This window comes from Anarhichas minor, unplaced genomic scaffold (assembly GCF_050575085.1).
Source record: "Anarhichas minor isolate MPS153535 unplaced genomic scaffold, ASM5057508v1 ptg000024l, whole genome shotgun sequence".
NCBI lineage: Eukaryota > Metazoa > Chordata > Actinopteri > Perciformes > Anarhichadidae > Anarhichas > Anarhichas minor.
The window spans coordinates 8409917-8425936 of NW_027466470.1; the positions used below are offsets into that span (position 1 = coordinate 8409917).

The following is a 16020-nucleotide window of genomic DNA, read 5'->3' on the forward strand; positions in this document are numbered from 1 at the left end:
AAATAGCCAGTGGGAAAATCTGGATTTAACTGTCTCAAATGATGGATGAGTATCTAGAAAGGAAACTCGATTTTTTTTCTTTTCTTGAACAAGAGAATCATAAGTTTAATACTCGTCAGCTGTTCTGCTCATAACAGAAGGATGTCATTCACAAAAAGGAAAAACTGAAGAAAAATGGTGCCTCAAGTCGACTCTTTTTCTCTGGATTTTAAAAGTACTTTGTCCTCATATAGAATATAAACCTCTGCATCAATACCAATCAAATGTTTTGACATCTTGTTTTCTCTTTTCTTGAAGTCAAACAGCATTTGCTAAAGTTGATTTTGTTTTTACAGTTTTAATATATATTTATATATGTACATATAAATTCAACTAACTAGAGTTCTCATAGAAAATGAGAAAAGCTGGACTTTATCGCTCTCACACAACAAATTACTGGCAAGCATATTGACCCCCCCCCCCCCCTTTTGAGTTGTCATGGTGTTCAAATGTTTGTTTGAAAGATGTCATTCAGCTGTTGATTTCAGACCGTTAGCATCGCAGAGGCATTCTCAGGAACCACGTGGTTATTACTCCAATCTCAATTAGCACACAAGCAATTGTTTAAATTGGGATTTGATCAAGGTCGGTTCTGGCTCTTTAAGATGATTAAGTTCACCCCACAGAGCCCCACATCAATCACTATCCTATGCACATGCTGAACACCATCCAAGATTTCCTGTCAAAGATGGAGAGTCAGGGAGGAAGAAGAGGGGGAGCAACAGCTGGTGGAAGCAAAAAAAACATTTTTGTGCAAAATATCTCCCCACTCAAAAAAAAAAAAGAAATCTAGAAGAATAAACTAAACTCCACTGTGGGGTCTCCAATGAGGGATACAACAGCTCTCCCCCCCCCCAAAGTCACACACTCAGTGCACATTTTGTCTGTGTCTCAAACTAAAGCATCCCTGATTCAAAGTGCACTCAGTAGTGAGGGGGAGGGTGATGGAGAGAGGAGGGGAGGGAGAAGCATGTCGGGTGATGCAGCATGTAGGGATTTAGTAGTCCTTGGAGAGAAAATGCAACTAGCTGCACAAGCTCGGCACAGGTAATCAGTATGAGGCTGGGGCGATGCAGTGGGGGGGGGGGGGGGGGGGGACACTGGGGTGTCCCTCTACCAGTTCAGATCTTAAAGGAAGTCACATTTAGGGGATGGGTTGAGAGCTCAAGAGCAAGAGGTGTGTCACTAAGAGAGAGAGAGAGGGGGGGGGGGGGGTGCTGGTGATGTACAGCTTCCTACAGAGGAGGTGCTTGTTGCCTTAAATATACACACACACACACACACACACACACACACACACACACACACACACACACACACACACACACACACACACACACACACACACACACACACACACACACACACACACACACACACACACAACATTGTTCTGGGGCTAGACAGAGCATATAGATAATGTATGCACAAGCAGGGGCCCTCCGAGTGGTTCATAGGGATGCAAGTGCTCACTAAACCCCTTTGTACAATTCTCAAAAATCAGGATTCTGGAAGTGTGTATGCGGTCTGTAGTCGTCATTTGCACACTCACAACTGATGGAAAACCAGTCGTTAAGCTCCGTCACTCTGCTTCAAAAGTATGTTTAATTTAGTGTGTTTGTATCTGTGACTTTGTATGTGTGTAAAAAGAAAACAAGAACAAGTCTGTGGCTCAGTGTTTGAGTGTGCCAGTGTGTCAATAGTTTGCCTATGTGCCTCAATTCAAGGGCAATAAATGTATGCATGTTTGTATGTATGTCTAAGTGTGTGTGTGTGTGTGTTGCTCAGGAGGACATGCACTGGACGTGGTCTGGACCTCCTTCCTCTTCATCAGAGGAATCTGGAGAGCTCCAGGACTCATCTGTGTCTGTGTCTGCACCCTCACGGCGGGCCTGCATCAAGACACAGAAGAGGAGGACACAGAAAAGTTAGAATGAGACTCTTTGGGGCTGAAATAATATGTAAACATCTTGTCAACCTGGTCCTTCATGTTAGAAATAGCACTGTACATTTTTAGTGCTAAATTACCAGCGTAATCCAAGAGTAATACCAACTGCATCCTACATACTTTTTAAGGGGCACTCCAGCAATGTAGTATTACCTTTCCATAAAACTGGGGGACTCGCAAAACCCAGATTAAAAAAAGAAGAAGAATCAAAGCAGAGGTGAAAATATCTTTACCTTTAGACAAACTCTGGATCCTTTGTTACTACCTGTCTGGTAGATGCTCACTTCTTTTCAACTCCACACCCAAAAACATAATTAACAAATGCACGTTTGTTGGAGAGTTCGAGAGCTCACCCTCTGAGGCCGTCTGTTCCTCATGTGTCTCATCAGGAACCACAGCAGCTGGGTGTCGTACTGGTCACCGTGGCGCACACTGTCTTCATCGCGCTCCCGCTTGTTTTTCTTCATCACCTTGACAAACACAACAAACAGGTGTGAATTTGGCGAAGAGGAGCATGCAACCCACAACAGCCTAACCCCCCCCCAATCCCATGAGCCTCCTGGCGGAGATAATGGAGCAGAATAGAATACCTCTTTTAGGCCCTTGAGTCCTGTGGGGCTTTCAGCTGTGGGGGCCCACAGTTTGATGTCGTGGTCCAGCCCACTGGTGGCCATACCTGGAAGATTGGGATGTGGCTCCAAACAGTTCACCTGTAGTTGTCGAGGGTAGAGAAAAAGATTGACAAAATGAAGATGGCCGAAGTTTTAAAAAGAATATTGTTAAGACAGATGTCTCAAGAGCGAAAAGCACCACAACCAGTAGACAGTGCAAGTGTGTTTTATCAAAATAAAATTTGGAACGGAATACAGATACGGAGTAATGAACACTAAGAAAAAGAGATTACAGAAGCACTAATAATCAATTGTTGTTTTTTTACAGCCTATCCTAAGTCATCTTTGAACCCAACAAAAAGATATGTCATCCCCCCTCTCTTTGACTCACCACTCCTCCCCTGTCTCCCTCCATAAATTGGACGATGCGAGCGGAGTACTTGTCCCACAGGTAGATGTGTCCGCAGTCACTGCCGCTGACCACAAACTCACTGCGCGGCCCGTAGAAGTTCACCCCCTTCACTGTGAGAGAGAGGTGAAGATGAGGGAGGATGATACAGTGTTTGTCTGTGTGATAACCACAATCTCTCTGCAGCTGTATACTTTAAGAAAAAAGGACTCAATAGATTACATTTTTTTATAAATTGTTGGGAACTAAGTAGAACACCTGTTGCATTATTGCGGTGTCCCTTGTATCTCCTGCGATAGTCTGCCCCATCACTGTGGTTTGAGTCAAACAGGTAGATGTCCTCATCATTGTAACTGACCAGGAGCTCTGCAGACAAAAAAAAAAAAAAAGAGGTCAAACAGTCTTTTGTTAATTCCCTTTAATGCCATCAAGGCAGAACATGGTCTGAACTTTTTTTTATTTTTTAGAGATATTCAGACAAGTTCAGCTAAATTGTTGGATCTCAGAAAAATTGATTTTTATTGGACCCAAGTAAATTCCTGTAATTGGCTCTAAAGCTGACCTGACTGGTGTTCTGCAAAGATGAGAGCACACGCATGCTTTTTAGAATAGACCCCATTCTGTTTGAGTGTCCCTGATATTGCATTGTGGTTGCATCAGGAAGGCTAACAAGGGCAAAGGTTTGGGCGTTTTAAGACATTTAAAACAAGCATGCAGGATTCAGAACTTTCAATATTTCTAAAAGATGTTCATAACAGAAGGAGAAATTAGATAATCAAAATGAATTCAAAGATAAATGTGAAACAGGAGATTGCAAGGAAATTAAATCATGCTATGGGGTATTCAGTTATTTCCATACACACTGCATGCAAGCTGTTACATGTCTTCATCTCCGCTGTGCTCATGATAGGGAAATCTAAATGTCATGTTTTTAGTACTTTAAACTTATTTTTCTTTAAATGTTTTCGTCGTGCAAGTTGTTTTTACCTGTGCCATCGTGACTGTACACAAGGCAGGTTATGTTGGTTTTGGACTCACTGGATACCAGATGTGAAGGACAAAACTTTTTCAGCACACCATTGTTATCATTCTCATTGATCTTCCTCTGGTCATAGATCCTAAAGAGGGCGAGGAGAAGAGGAAGTGAGAAAAGAAAAAGGAATTCAGAAGTAACATCTAAGAGACAGTAAGCAACAATTTCAAATATTACTGTACGATTTCCATTGGATGCCATTTTGCATTAATAGTGAAATAATCAGCATTAGCACCACAACTTGAGCTTCATACCTCACATACTGGTCTCTACCGCCCACAGCAAACTGGTGCGTCTTTGCTGGGTTGACAAAGATGGTGTACAGCCCCACTTTTTTATCTCCTTCCTTTACAACCACCAGTTTACTGCCACACAAATGTAAAAAAGGAGACAGAAAAACTGGATTATCATCTCTGGAAAGGGGGAATGTTTTCAAAATAATCACGGCTTATGGCAAACACAGGAAAACTGGCAAAGAGGAATGTATGAAAAAGTGGATGTCCACCAACACTGAGCGAAAGACAATACAAACTGCCAGAGGTGACTGAATTTGAACTTGGTAAACTTTAATAATAGTATCACTCACTTGGCAGGACGGTCCAGACGCAGGTCAATACCAAACACCACGGCATCCTCTCCAGCGGACAGAAAGGAGCAGGGGGAATCGGGCTCAAGAGCCAGCTGGAACAAAAACAAGTAGAAACTAGAATCACCACATAGCGATTGCATGCCTCCGCAAACCAGCCAAGGTGCAGTTTACTTATCCAATTAGACATTCGTGGGAAATTGTCATAATTAACAGATGACATCATCCTGAGATTTGTGAGGTTACAGTAACCTTTGACCACCAAATTATAGTCAGTTCAACACTTCCAGTCACACATACAGTACACAGACACTCACCTTGTGTGCCGCCCCTTTGTGCTGTGCGACCCGTTTGGTGTTCTTGCAGCGCTGTGTGGCAGAGAGCTCGGCCACTCGGATCTGACCATCTCGAGCACACATGGCCAAGGTGGAGTCTCCACTGTGAGGCAGGAACTTTGCCTATGTAGATCAAGGGCAGGGAGAAGAGAAGAAGTCTCTGACCACAATAGTCACTTTGATTAGCCACTCACTCAGTCACTTCAATCTGTGTCTATCATTTACTAGAGATAAACACGAAGTAATCACTAACCCTCATTGTTAAATCAAGGATTCTTTGTTTTCCCTTACCTGAAAGACATTGCTCTTGTGGCCACTGTCAAACTCCAGCTCAGCACGGCGGACAGCCCAGTCCCAGATCACCACTCGCAGGTCGTCGCTGCCCGAAGCCAGGCGTGTGCCCGAGGGGTTGAAGTGCAACGTGTTGACGCAGCCCGTGTGCCTCTCCAGTCGGCCCTGGAGCTCCAGCCTCTGCACGAGGCCACGGGCTCCACACACACGCCTCACAAACTGGCGCGAGTCCCTGCCGATCTCCCTCAAGCGCAGCGAGGGTATCGCCCGCCATATCGGGCCACGCAGGTCACAGAGCTCTGCTCCCAGCCAGGCCTCCATAGCTTCATCGTCGTCTTCGTCATCATCATCTTTCTGTTCTTCTTCGTCGTCGTCCTCCTCGTCGTCATCCTCATCTGAGCTGGTGGAGTGATTGGTGCCGCCGCCGGGTCTATTCCTCTTTCTGGCGGCCCTTTTCCCACCATCTTTATCCTTTGCCCTCTCCCGTCTGCCTCCCTCACTCTCTCTTTCACCGTCCTCCGTCAGGGAGTAAAGACCGCTGCCATCCATGCTGTCTGTGTCTTCCTCCTCCTCTCCTTCTCTGTTTCCCCCCATCTCTCCATCCACATCGGACATTGGCTTGTCTCCAGATGCCTCTCCTGTGTCTTTGGGAGCTACAGAAGTAAGGTAAGCCAGAGCCATGGAGGACGTTTAGACATTGCTGTCTCACTGGGAGATCCAACAAAAAGGTGTACAACTACTACTGTAAACTGTAGCACTGGTTCAACGCAGTAAAGATATATCCTTTTAAATATGAACATAAATTAAAATACATATTGTAGCATTGTTTCCACCATATCAAAGTTATCAGCATACGATTCTTAAGAAATGAATGTCGTTACCATCTTGAGAAGAAGACTGTGTTTGTCCCTCTTTGCTTCCAGAGGCATCTGTCTCCTTGTGTTGATCTTCTTCTGGTTCTTTTTCTTCAGAGCCCCCTGGTAAAACCAAACATGTCCTCTGATTAACTGTATGTTGAGCATGACCGCTCACACAGTTATGGTCCAGTATAAATAGTCAGTTATTTTCTTGCACTGATCCATTTACCGTTAAGCGCAGTGGATTTCCCGTCAGCCTCAGACATTATGTATCCGTTGTCCTGCGTCGACCTGAGGGAGAACCTTTGAACAGAAACGTATAGGTTGTTTATTCAGCAAAAATAACAAGGGCTCAAATCAAAACAACAGAAAACGTGTGTGCATCAGTACGACGACACCATTGCTTGCACTCGCTGAAGTGTTGTCAACTACCGACGCAGCACTGTGTGCCGCGAGGCACAATGTACCTGTCCACACTAGCAGCCAGGCTAATTTTACTGCCTGTCTCCTGCTGTCTGTCGTGACATAAACAAACTTACTCGATTGGTAGCGGGCTCACAGGCCCGACTAATGCCGTATTTTGCTTTGTGATGCTTAATAGTGCATTGTCCTCTGCAGTGCTCGACTACCCGACACTGTTGTCAACGTGAGCTAATGCTAACTAGCCTGCGGTGGGCTAACCGATATTGAAACTAAATATTCCTGCTGAACAACCAAACGGCTGGTCATAAAGCGAACAAGCAGCTAGCATTGCGTGTAGTGGCTAACTAGCATAGCTTGCGTTACCTCTACTCGAAGGCCCGACGAGGCGTACTTCTTAGTTTGGTCCTGATCTTTATTGCAGATTTATTTTCTCCACCTTTCTTACTTAGCAATTGAGCTAACTTAAGTGCCTCGGCTAGGAGTTGTTTGGCCGTGAATACACGACATTCGGAATGCGTGCATAAGGCTTTTTTGTAAAAGACAGTCTATAAAGCGAGCTAACTGCGTTCGCAAAAGGTTGACTGCTCTGTTTATGTTTTGACGGTTCAGTTTCTTTTTTTGGGGCTCCATTTCCGGTGTCGTGCTCGCTTCGTTTTTTTTTCTTCCGGAAGTTTACAGACGAGACGCGCGAGGCAAAATAATAATAACGATAATATTACTACTACTACTAGTAATAATAACAATAATAATATTAACAATAATTATGTTATTATGATTAATAATAAATAATATAGATCACCATTGTTTAACGCTATATCTATCAAGTGTAGAGTTTAAGTGACTAATTTAATTTAACTGACCATTTTAATTCATCACTTTAGAATTTATTTTCTTAATGAATCGTTTATTTTTCTTGACTATGGCTCAGCGGCCCCTGGAGACTTCTTCACATTCTCTGAGCAATAGTGTAGGTCTACATAGATTTAGGAATATGAGAAAATATTTGCACAAAACTTAATAATGATGTTCTTTAAAGTAACTAGACCTTCTCACCGTCTTCTAGACAGGACAGTGTGATTAAGCAATACAATGGCCTTGTCTTAAACCTGCTTTATACATTTCTTTAGCCACTTGGGCTGTAAACCAGGCATTGCCATGTTTATAAAGTTGCCATGGAAAGGTAAGCAGTCTTTTTTTTTTTCTTTGTAATATTTCATCGCAAGCAACGACATTAATCATTTAATTATTTTTTTGGAAAAAAAATGTTGATTAGAGTAGCTTTAAATATTGACCTCAATTTATTTTTAGGGATCTTATCTGATGTAGACAGTACATCGGGTGGGTATTTCAATTGTATTTTAGTGATTATTTTTGTATTTAAGTAATAAAGAGAGCACGTTTTCCTGCTGAGCTTTACTCTTATACAAGTACAAATTCATGAGCTTGCTCATTGTCTGAGGAAACATCTGGCTCCCTCACTCAGTGTAAAACAAGATGGGATCCCCCAGCTTCCTTCCTGTGTTTATGTCATGGGCTTAATGACAGTGGTCTATAGTAAATCCCATGCAAGGAGGATGTCCTTCTCCCTGTCCCTGTTAGATCCCTTGATTCTTTACTATCTAACTTATAGAAACACAAGCTATACACACCACAAAGAACTCATAGTCACCTGTCAAAGCTATTTATAATCCACATGGAATGTCAACTGAGAGTGGGAGACTGTGAGGGGAAAGGATTAATATGTAACACACACAATTTTTCAGAATAAAAATATGTGTGAGTAATAAAATAAGTGCGGAAGTCTTTAGCCTTTTAACCAGTTAGTCGACCAACAAAACACTATCTGCCAACAATTTTAATAATCTGCTGATCAAGTGATTTATCAAGTAAGTCGTCAACTACTGATCTTTTTGATATTACTATAAATTTCCTATTTTTTATTTTTTTGGAACATGTGATGGGCATTTTTGGAGTTTATAGAACAATCATTCAGAAATAATTGAAATAATAATTAGTTTGAGGCACATAGATACAATTAAACCAATATTAATACACCAATGTGAACTGTTTTTATTGCTGCCAAGAGCTGGAGGAGCTTCGTACATAAAGTTAAAAAACTGTATCAAGACCTGTACATTTTAACCTTGAAGAGCTGGTTTACATTTGCATAAACATCAAACTTGGAAATAATCTGCGTTGATTAAACACCGTCTGTCATGTCTAAACAACATTACTAGTTTCACAAAGACCGGGTTTTACAGGGCTTGTTTCTCTGACGACTCATTTCAGAAGTAAAGTAACACAACATTTCTTCTACGACCACCTCTGTGGAAATATCACAGAAGAAGGAAGCGGGAAGTTCACACAGCCGGAGAGGGTTGGCAGCCCACCACATGCAGCGCTCTTAAACTGCTGCAGCTCTCCGCGTCCTCCAGAGGCGATGCTGGAGGTCGGAGAGACGAGCGGACGGCGCTGAGCGCAGCTATCATGCCGTGCGCAGGCTTAAAAGAGGGACAAAGTTTTTCCATTCGACATTAAACGCGCTGTTTTTCCACCGCTCTCACCCGACAGCATGGAGTACTGGAGGCAATGTGCGATGTGGCTGATCAGCTGCAACGTGCTGCCCGCCAACCACCGGGTGACCGCGGACACGGCGCAGGTGTTCGACCTGGCGCAAACCCTGCGGGACGGGGTGCTGCTTTGCCAACTGCTGAACAACTTGAGATCTCACACGATCAACCTGAAGGAGATCAATCTCAGGCCGCAGATGTCACAGGTAGACTGATCGTTTCTGCGAAGCTCTCGAAACAAACTTGTGGTCGTAACGTGTGCAGACAGAGGAACTGCAAAACTGCTGTGGAATCGAAATTAGGGTCGCCAGACATTAATGGGAGTTATTATGCCATAACAGCAAACAGTGTGTTGGATTGTGTGTTAGATGTCAATTTTAGGTATTTTTTACTTAACAATTAGGCGCTCCAGAAACAATTTAGCGCGTTAGTGGAAGAAACCATATAAATGTCACTAATGCTTTGAAACGCTGACTGTAAAAGGAGTTGTGTATGAAGTATAGGCAACACAAGAGCGAATAAATTAGTAGTGATGAGAAAAAAAGCAGATCCACATAAGGTCTGTAAACACACCACCATTTAAAAAAAGTAAAATCTATGCATATCATTTTTAGTTTTGTCAATACACCTGCAGGCAACAGCACATATTTGCATGAATAAGCCTTATTCAAGGGTTCTTAAAACTTTGACGTGGTATGTGTGGTGAGTTTTCCCTTTGGGTTACTCTATCAAAATAGTGAGGATTTTCAGCATGAAGGAAAGCGTTTTGATCATTTCCAATCTGTCACACCCACATTAGGTTTCAAGTCCAGAATTTGGGAACATATAGAGCAGGGGTGGGCAAACGTTTTGGCTCGGGGGCCACATTGAGTTTTAAAATTTGCAAGTAGCAGATGAATGGAGAGTGTTTGTGTGAACTAATATAAATTACAAGTAAAAGCCATTACCTAAAAATAATAGAAAACTTACATTTAATTTCAGTGGGAACAGTGTTGTTGGTCACCCTTTTTTGCCAGTGCATCAACTTTTGGTGTCAGTTTGGTTGTGTCACTTCTCAGAACCGATCTGAGTTGTTCATCAGTGAAAGACTGTGGTCTTTTTAACAATTTGCTTCTTTGAAGGGATCATACAGTTGATTTATTTTCACATCTAACATTATACACATCTGCTGTCTTAAGTCTTTCCTTGTCTCTCCCCCCTGTGTCACGGTGTGGGTACATCTCACTGGAGTCAGGAAACGTATCAGAATACCTTTATTTTATTGGCTAAACTGCATCACGTGACGTGATTTACAACGCATTGGTCAGTGTTTTTCCTGCACCGCTGAACAAGTGCCGTAAATGCTGGAAAGGAGCGTGAATATCTCCGCTGCATAAAGCAAAGGCCCGCGACCCACTGAAAAGTGGTCCACGACGAACCACCTGTTGAGAATCACTGGTCTACAGGATCGTGACGAGCGGTGAACAGCTGTTTGTGTGGCGTGTCTTACGGCTCTTCCTGTTTCCTTCATCGCTCTTTTCTGTTCTTTAATGTAACGTTTCTGGAGCGGCGGAGCCTCTCCCAGCTGTTAGCAGACTGTTGTGCTAGCAGGCTCGCGAGTGAGCTGTACCCAGCATGCAGTTCGGCGGGGAAATTTTATAAATGTACAATTATTAGTGTTACAAATTGTTTATGTGTCACAGACTGTTGTGTGTGGTGTTTTGCTCTGTTAAAGAGCGTTAGTTGTGGGTTGTTCATTGGTTCGTTATAAAGTTATGACCATGACTAGGGTTCCATATAAGAGAACTAGCTCAGACCGCAGCGATTTCAGGGGCGAACAATACATTTAGCTGCCTGTTGATTCGGCTATACACCGGCATGATGGTGAGTGAAGAATTCATATCATACGGGAAATTAAAACCGGTATACCGCCCAGCCCTAGTCTTTATTATAGTTTAGACAATTTTATACTAATATTTGAAGGGCCGGATTAAAAAGTCCAACGGGCCGCATATGGCCCGCGCGCCATAGTTTGCCCATACCTGATATAGAGCCATCCATTTGTGTCTGTGTCAAACTGACATTTGGACCCGTCTGTGACAATTAGTCCAAATTAGTCCAAAGTGAGTCATTGTGTACCCTTTTATATGCTTATATGTCCTTTTTAAAAATCCTACTTCAAGCTTTTTTGATTTACTGAGGTAGCGCTATATGTCCCTTAGCCTGTAAAACCCAAAGGGGATGATCCAAAGCTTGACCTCTCATTACCCATAATTCCTCCTTCTGTCACAGGAGAGGCCTGATAAAATCCTGGCTTTGATCCACCCATTTGTTAGGGAACTTTTAAGTGTGCAGCAGCTCATAGTTTGCTTGCATCTGAGTTTGGAGCCATGTGTAGTTAGCTATTAGGAGACTTTGTGATTTCTTACACTTATTAACAAAAGCTCAAAAACGATGTCTATCTCTATGTTGTCTCAGTGATTGAAATTAGGTTTAATAAAACAAACAAATTTAATCTTAGTGTGGTAAAAAAACACATTTTACTTGATATAATTGAAACGGATGTTTGAAGGAATATATCTCCTTAATGTCAACTCAAGGGGGCTGCACGGTGGTGTAGTGGCTAAAACGTTGACGCGGTTTTCCCTTTAGGTTACTCTATCAAAATAGTGAGGATTTTCAGCATAAAGGAAAGCGTTTTGATCATTTCAAATCCGTCACAACCACATTAGGTTTCAAGTCCAGAATTTGGGAACATATAGAGCCATCCATTTGTGTCTGTGTCAAACTGACATTTGGACCCGTCTGTGACAATTAGTCCAAAAGGCTAGCACTCACAGCAAGAGGGGCCCGGGTTCGATCCCCGATCCCGGGTGGTCCTTCTGTGTGGAGTTTGCACGTTCTCCCTGTTGCAGCGTGGGTTCTCCGGCTTCCTCCCACAGTCCAAAGACATGCAGCTTAGGTTATTTGGAGACTCAAAATTGCCCGTAGATGTGAATGTTTGTCTGTCTCTACATGTGCCCTGCGATAAACTGGCGACCTGTCCAGGGTGTACCCTGCTTTCGCCCAATATCAGCTGGGATCGGCTCCAGCGCCCCACGACCCTGAATAGGATAAGCGGTTTGGATAATGGAATGGAATAAAATCTCAACTCACTAATATTCCTTTTAGTGGACTTCACATGATTAGTTTTTGAGAGATTAAAGAGAAGAGAAAAGTCGTTTCAGTTGTTATACATTTATTTGCAATGCTGCATCACCACAGATTTTGATTTTACCATCCACAAACTGCCATAAATAAATTGAGACATCTAGCCAAACTGACCAATTTTCCTTCGAAAATCTTTGCTTCTGTAATAAATAACAGCCAGTTCCAGAGCAGGGTATTTGGTCGTGCTTATAAACTGCATTGCTGTGTATGAGCTCCGTCAGTGCACATCCACTCTTTTATCTTCTTGCTTGTAAAAGCAAAATCAGGGCATAGTGTGGCGAACAATGAATAGTCAAAGCCTGCGGCTGTAGGCCGTCTGAATATGTTGGAGAAAGGCATGTGTGTCAGTGGGCTCCAGATTTTAAATGGCCCTTTCTTTGTGCCCTGCTGACCTACGGTCTTGTAAATAGAAACAAGGGCATCAAGGTAATGGACTAGAGGAGAGAGTGCAGTGTACTGTAGTGAAAATGTGCCCAGAGGTGCTATCTTATGTTTGGCTGGGGTGCAAATGCAAAACATGGAGTGTGACAGTAATATTCCTTTCTATACATTTAAAATAATTTGTCTCTCAATGTCATCTCTGCTTTTGTTGTTCATTCTTTCCTAGAGAAAGTGGAAAAAAGGGAATATTCAAAGTAAATCTTTCAAGTGACACTTTCGCATCAGACAAATCAGTTCTGCTAAACATCATTGTATATGAGTGCAAGATAAGAAATGTGTTAAGTTACAAAATGAAAGCTTAATAGTGCAATATCAAATCAACAGGATCAAGATCCCAACTAAACACAGCATCAATCAACCCTACATTAACCCCCCTTCAATCTATATAGACATACCGTGTCAAGGAAGACCTGCCCTTTTATTGTGTGTGTGTGTGTATCTGTAAAGCCAAGGGTGCTGTGTTTATTCTCAAAGTAGAAAGTGAATATGTACCAGGGGGCTGTGACTGTAATCAGGAGTGGTGCAAAGCCATCATGTTCATGCACTTCCTCTGCAGACACACAGGGCCCCAGGGGGCCGGTGGAGTGATTACAGGCGTCTCCACGATGAGCTGCTGTGATAAAAAGGAGCCTATCTAGTCCCAAGAATCAACTCGGACTCCTGTTTAGGCATCACTTAATAATGTGCAAAAGGGAAAATTATATCGGTGCAGTTGTTTACTGTTTGAATGCTTTACTGGGTGTTTTTTTTCCCCAGAAGCATTTGTACAGCATTTGGCCCTCGCTTGAACCCATAGCCATAAGCACAGTTCTTTATGATTGTTCTTTGACTCCATTCTTCCCACAGAGACACACATCCTATTAGGAAGTGACACCGAAAGAGCACATGTTTCGTGGTTTCATCTTTGCACTGTAAAACGTTATGTTTTCACTTTCAGTTTGCTGTGTGTTGTTCACCTTCACTTTTAATAAGGCAGCTTCAAGTTCTCTGTCCCCGCAGTATAGTGTTGATGTCGGTTTATTAAGGTTAAACAGACTTAAATGGTTGGTTCTTTTAAATGACATGAGGCACGTAAGTGAGGCACGTACGTTTTATGCTTATTTGTGATGCTGAAGGCATTAAACATATTTAAGACATTAAACGGCAATATCTCTTTCCGGAAACAATTGCGCTGTTACTCTGCCTTTAAACTGCGATCAACAGTTCAGCAGTTTAAAGGGACTTTTTCTATGGAAGCATTATTGCAATGCGGTGAGCATTGAGAAATCATGAGACATGGATTTTATTGGTTCTTTAATTAGTTTCAGGTGCCTCACATTAAAAAAATTGTAGTGTGTAAAAACTAAAACTGTCTGCATGGCTAGGTACAACTAAAATATGTTTTTTCTTTACTCATTTTTCATGGTTTGGAGGGACTGACCCATAGAAGTTATTCCTAGAGTTATGAACAATCTAATGGATATTTTAAGATGATTCTAGCTAATAGAAGAAGGCCCATATTTCAGTAAGTGCTATACAAAGACAAGGCGTACTAAATGATGTGTCCATTTTTGCCCTTTGCAGTTCCTGTGCTTGAAGAACATTCGTACATTCCTGACTTCTTGCTATGAGGTGTTTGGGATGAAGAAAAATGACTTGTTTGAAGCCTTCGACCTCTTTGATGTTCGAGACTTTGGAAAGGTAACACCCTCATCTGTGTTTTCACGTCTGGTGATGTTCTTCAACAATGTACATATTTCTTCTGGTCTGTTCTGTTCTCTTTCCCTTGCAATGATTAATGAAAGTATTCAAGCTTTTCCGGATACAAACACTTGACTTTTACAAGCTGTTTATACAGGGAAATGAGTTTGAGTGAGCACATTGGCTGTCTGCCTAATAAATAGTTAATTTTAACGTTTTTTCTACATTTTTCAGATGTTTTAGTTAGAAACAACAGGAAACTTCTGTTACAATTGTGTAATAGTTTGCAAACCAGCAAATTCTCATTGTATTGTCAAAACTCTTCTTGCATAAATCACATAATGGTGTCTGAAAAAACTACTCCGATACATCAAAAGAAACAATTTATTATCATATTACATCAAATCCTGGTTCTGCAGCTGCAGTTATTCAGTCGTGATAAAAAAAACAACAACTGTTAAGAAAAGTATTTTTCATTGAGAAAAAAATCTTGAAAATATTTAATGACATTTTTTACTACAAATAATTTCAACAAGTGACCTGTCATCCTTTGCAGTCTACATCTGAACATTGTAGAAAATGGAAGCGCGGCGTGTGCATGTCTATGAGTTTCAATGTGTGTCCACCCGTCGCCTGGTCTTGCATTTCTTTCCGATGCACTTCTGAAGGTGCTCGGTCGACTTCGCTTTATTGCCGCGTTATTGTGGGAGCTGGTTTCAGTGAGTGTAAATAGTGTTACCAGGTCAGTGGGTTTGTAGTGCGCTCCTCCTAGCTACTCAGTGGACTCTCGCAGCAGAGAAGCCTGATTTAACTGAAGAAAGCACACTCACACTCTGAGCCAGCCTTATTGCCTCATTTCCTTGGTTCAGTGCATTCGGTGCATAACTGTGCCTCGGAGCTGTATGAGTTGCCTGAGCATCTCTGGGTTATCTATGGGGAAATATTGTATGAATGTATTTTCTTTGTATTAATCTGTACTGAATATTATTAATTCAGTACATCTGATAAAATAGATCTATGCATTGATACACTATATTTATTACATCTAAAATAGAGAACATTAAGTCTGTAAAAGTGTTATTATCGTTACAAAAAGCTTAATCTGGGTAAACTACAACCCCTCATGTACAATATTTTCTTCTTATAAATGTCATTATTTTGTCAGCGCAGATATTTCATCTATTTTTAATAATTCATACACTATCGCAGGTGGTTTGAGAACTCCAGGTATACGTTAGCAAATTTGAATTAAAATAATAATAATAATAATACAGGCAAAAGGGTTAGGAGTCCTTTAGTCAGGCATATTATACATGGTTAAAATGCTTAATTTAGTGCAGAGAATAGACAGGGGTCATTGGTGCTCTCTATAAATGTGAGGGATTGCATATTTAGCTTTGCGTGCAGTTTCACCACACAGACTCTTTTCTTTCAGTTCAGTGTGTTGTGCTCTACAGAAGCTTCCAGTTAATCTGGCTGCTGATAATCCCGCATGGGAGGTGCTGCCTGCAAATATGTACAGTACATACAAGCTGGGCTGCATAATCTCGGTCATGTTCAAGAGTTGTCCATCAAGCTTCCGGAGGGGGAAGATCGTGCCGCAACATT

The 16020-nt window shown here is 41.9% G+C and overlaps 2 protein-coding genes across 4 annotated transcripts in view; one reads left to right on the plus strand and one right to left on the minus strand.

The window, feature by feature from the left end:
- Nucleotides 1-1616: 1616 nt before the first annotated feature.
- On the minus strand, nucleotides 1617-7158 carry dcaf8 (DDB1 and CUL4 associated factor 8). Of its 2 annotated transcripts, none has more exons than XM_076098724.1 (13): nucleotides 6896-7158; nucleotides 6339-6412; nucleotides 6134-6229; nucleotides 5253-5905; nucleotides 4944-5084; nucleotides 4627-4721; nucleotides 4295-4405; nucleotides 3995-4125; nucleotides 3266-3373; nucleotides 2990-3120; nucleotides 2578-2697; nucleotides 2341-2457; nucleotides 1617-1931 (listed from the first exon to the last, which is right to left on the minus strand). In XM_076098724.1, the coding sequence occupies exons 2-13, from the start codon at nucleotides 6373-6375 to the stop codon at nucleotides 1824-1826; spliced, it is 1848 nt and encodes a 615-aa protein (XP_075954839.1). In that variant the 5' UTR covers nucleotides 6376-6412; nucleotides 6896-7158; the 3' UTR covers nucleotides 1617-1823. The 2 variants fall into 2 exon arrangements, with proteins under 2 accessions (XP_075954839.1, XP_075954840.1); XM_076098725.1 differs by lacking the exon at nucleotides 6896-7158 and adding an exon at nucleotides 6649-6874.
- LOC142956931 (guanine nucleotide exchange factor VAV3-like) overlaps nucleotides 6432-16020 on the plus strand; it is a 45705-nt gene continuing 36116 nt past the window's right edge. For both annotated transcript variants that reach the window (XM_076098722.1, XM_076098723.1), the window contains exons 1-2: nucleotides 6432-9308; nucleotides 14296-14412. In XM_076098722.1, coding sequence (XP_075954837.1) covers nucleotides 9105-9308; nucleotides 14296-14412 — 321 coding nt within the window. In that variant the 5' untranslated portion in view covers nucleotides 6432-9104. The remainder of the gene's footprint in view (nucleotides 9309-14295; nucleotides 14413-16020) is intronic.

Coding starts and splice junctions, on each gene's coding strand:
- dcaf8 (XM_076098724.1), bottom strand. CDS start 6,375: ATGTCTGAGGCTGACGGGAAATCCACTGCGCTTAACG. Junction 4,406..4,626: donor CGTCTGGACCGTCCTGCCAA/GTGAGTGATACT, acceptor TTTGTGTGGCAG/TAAACTGGTGGTTGTAAAGG. Junction 1,932..2,340: donor GGAACAGACGGCCTCAGAGG/GTGAGCTCTCGA, acceptor GTCTTGATGCAG/GCCCGCCGTGAGGGTGCAGA.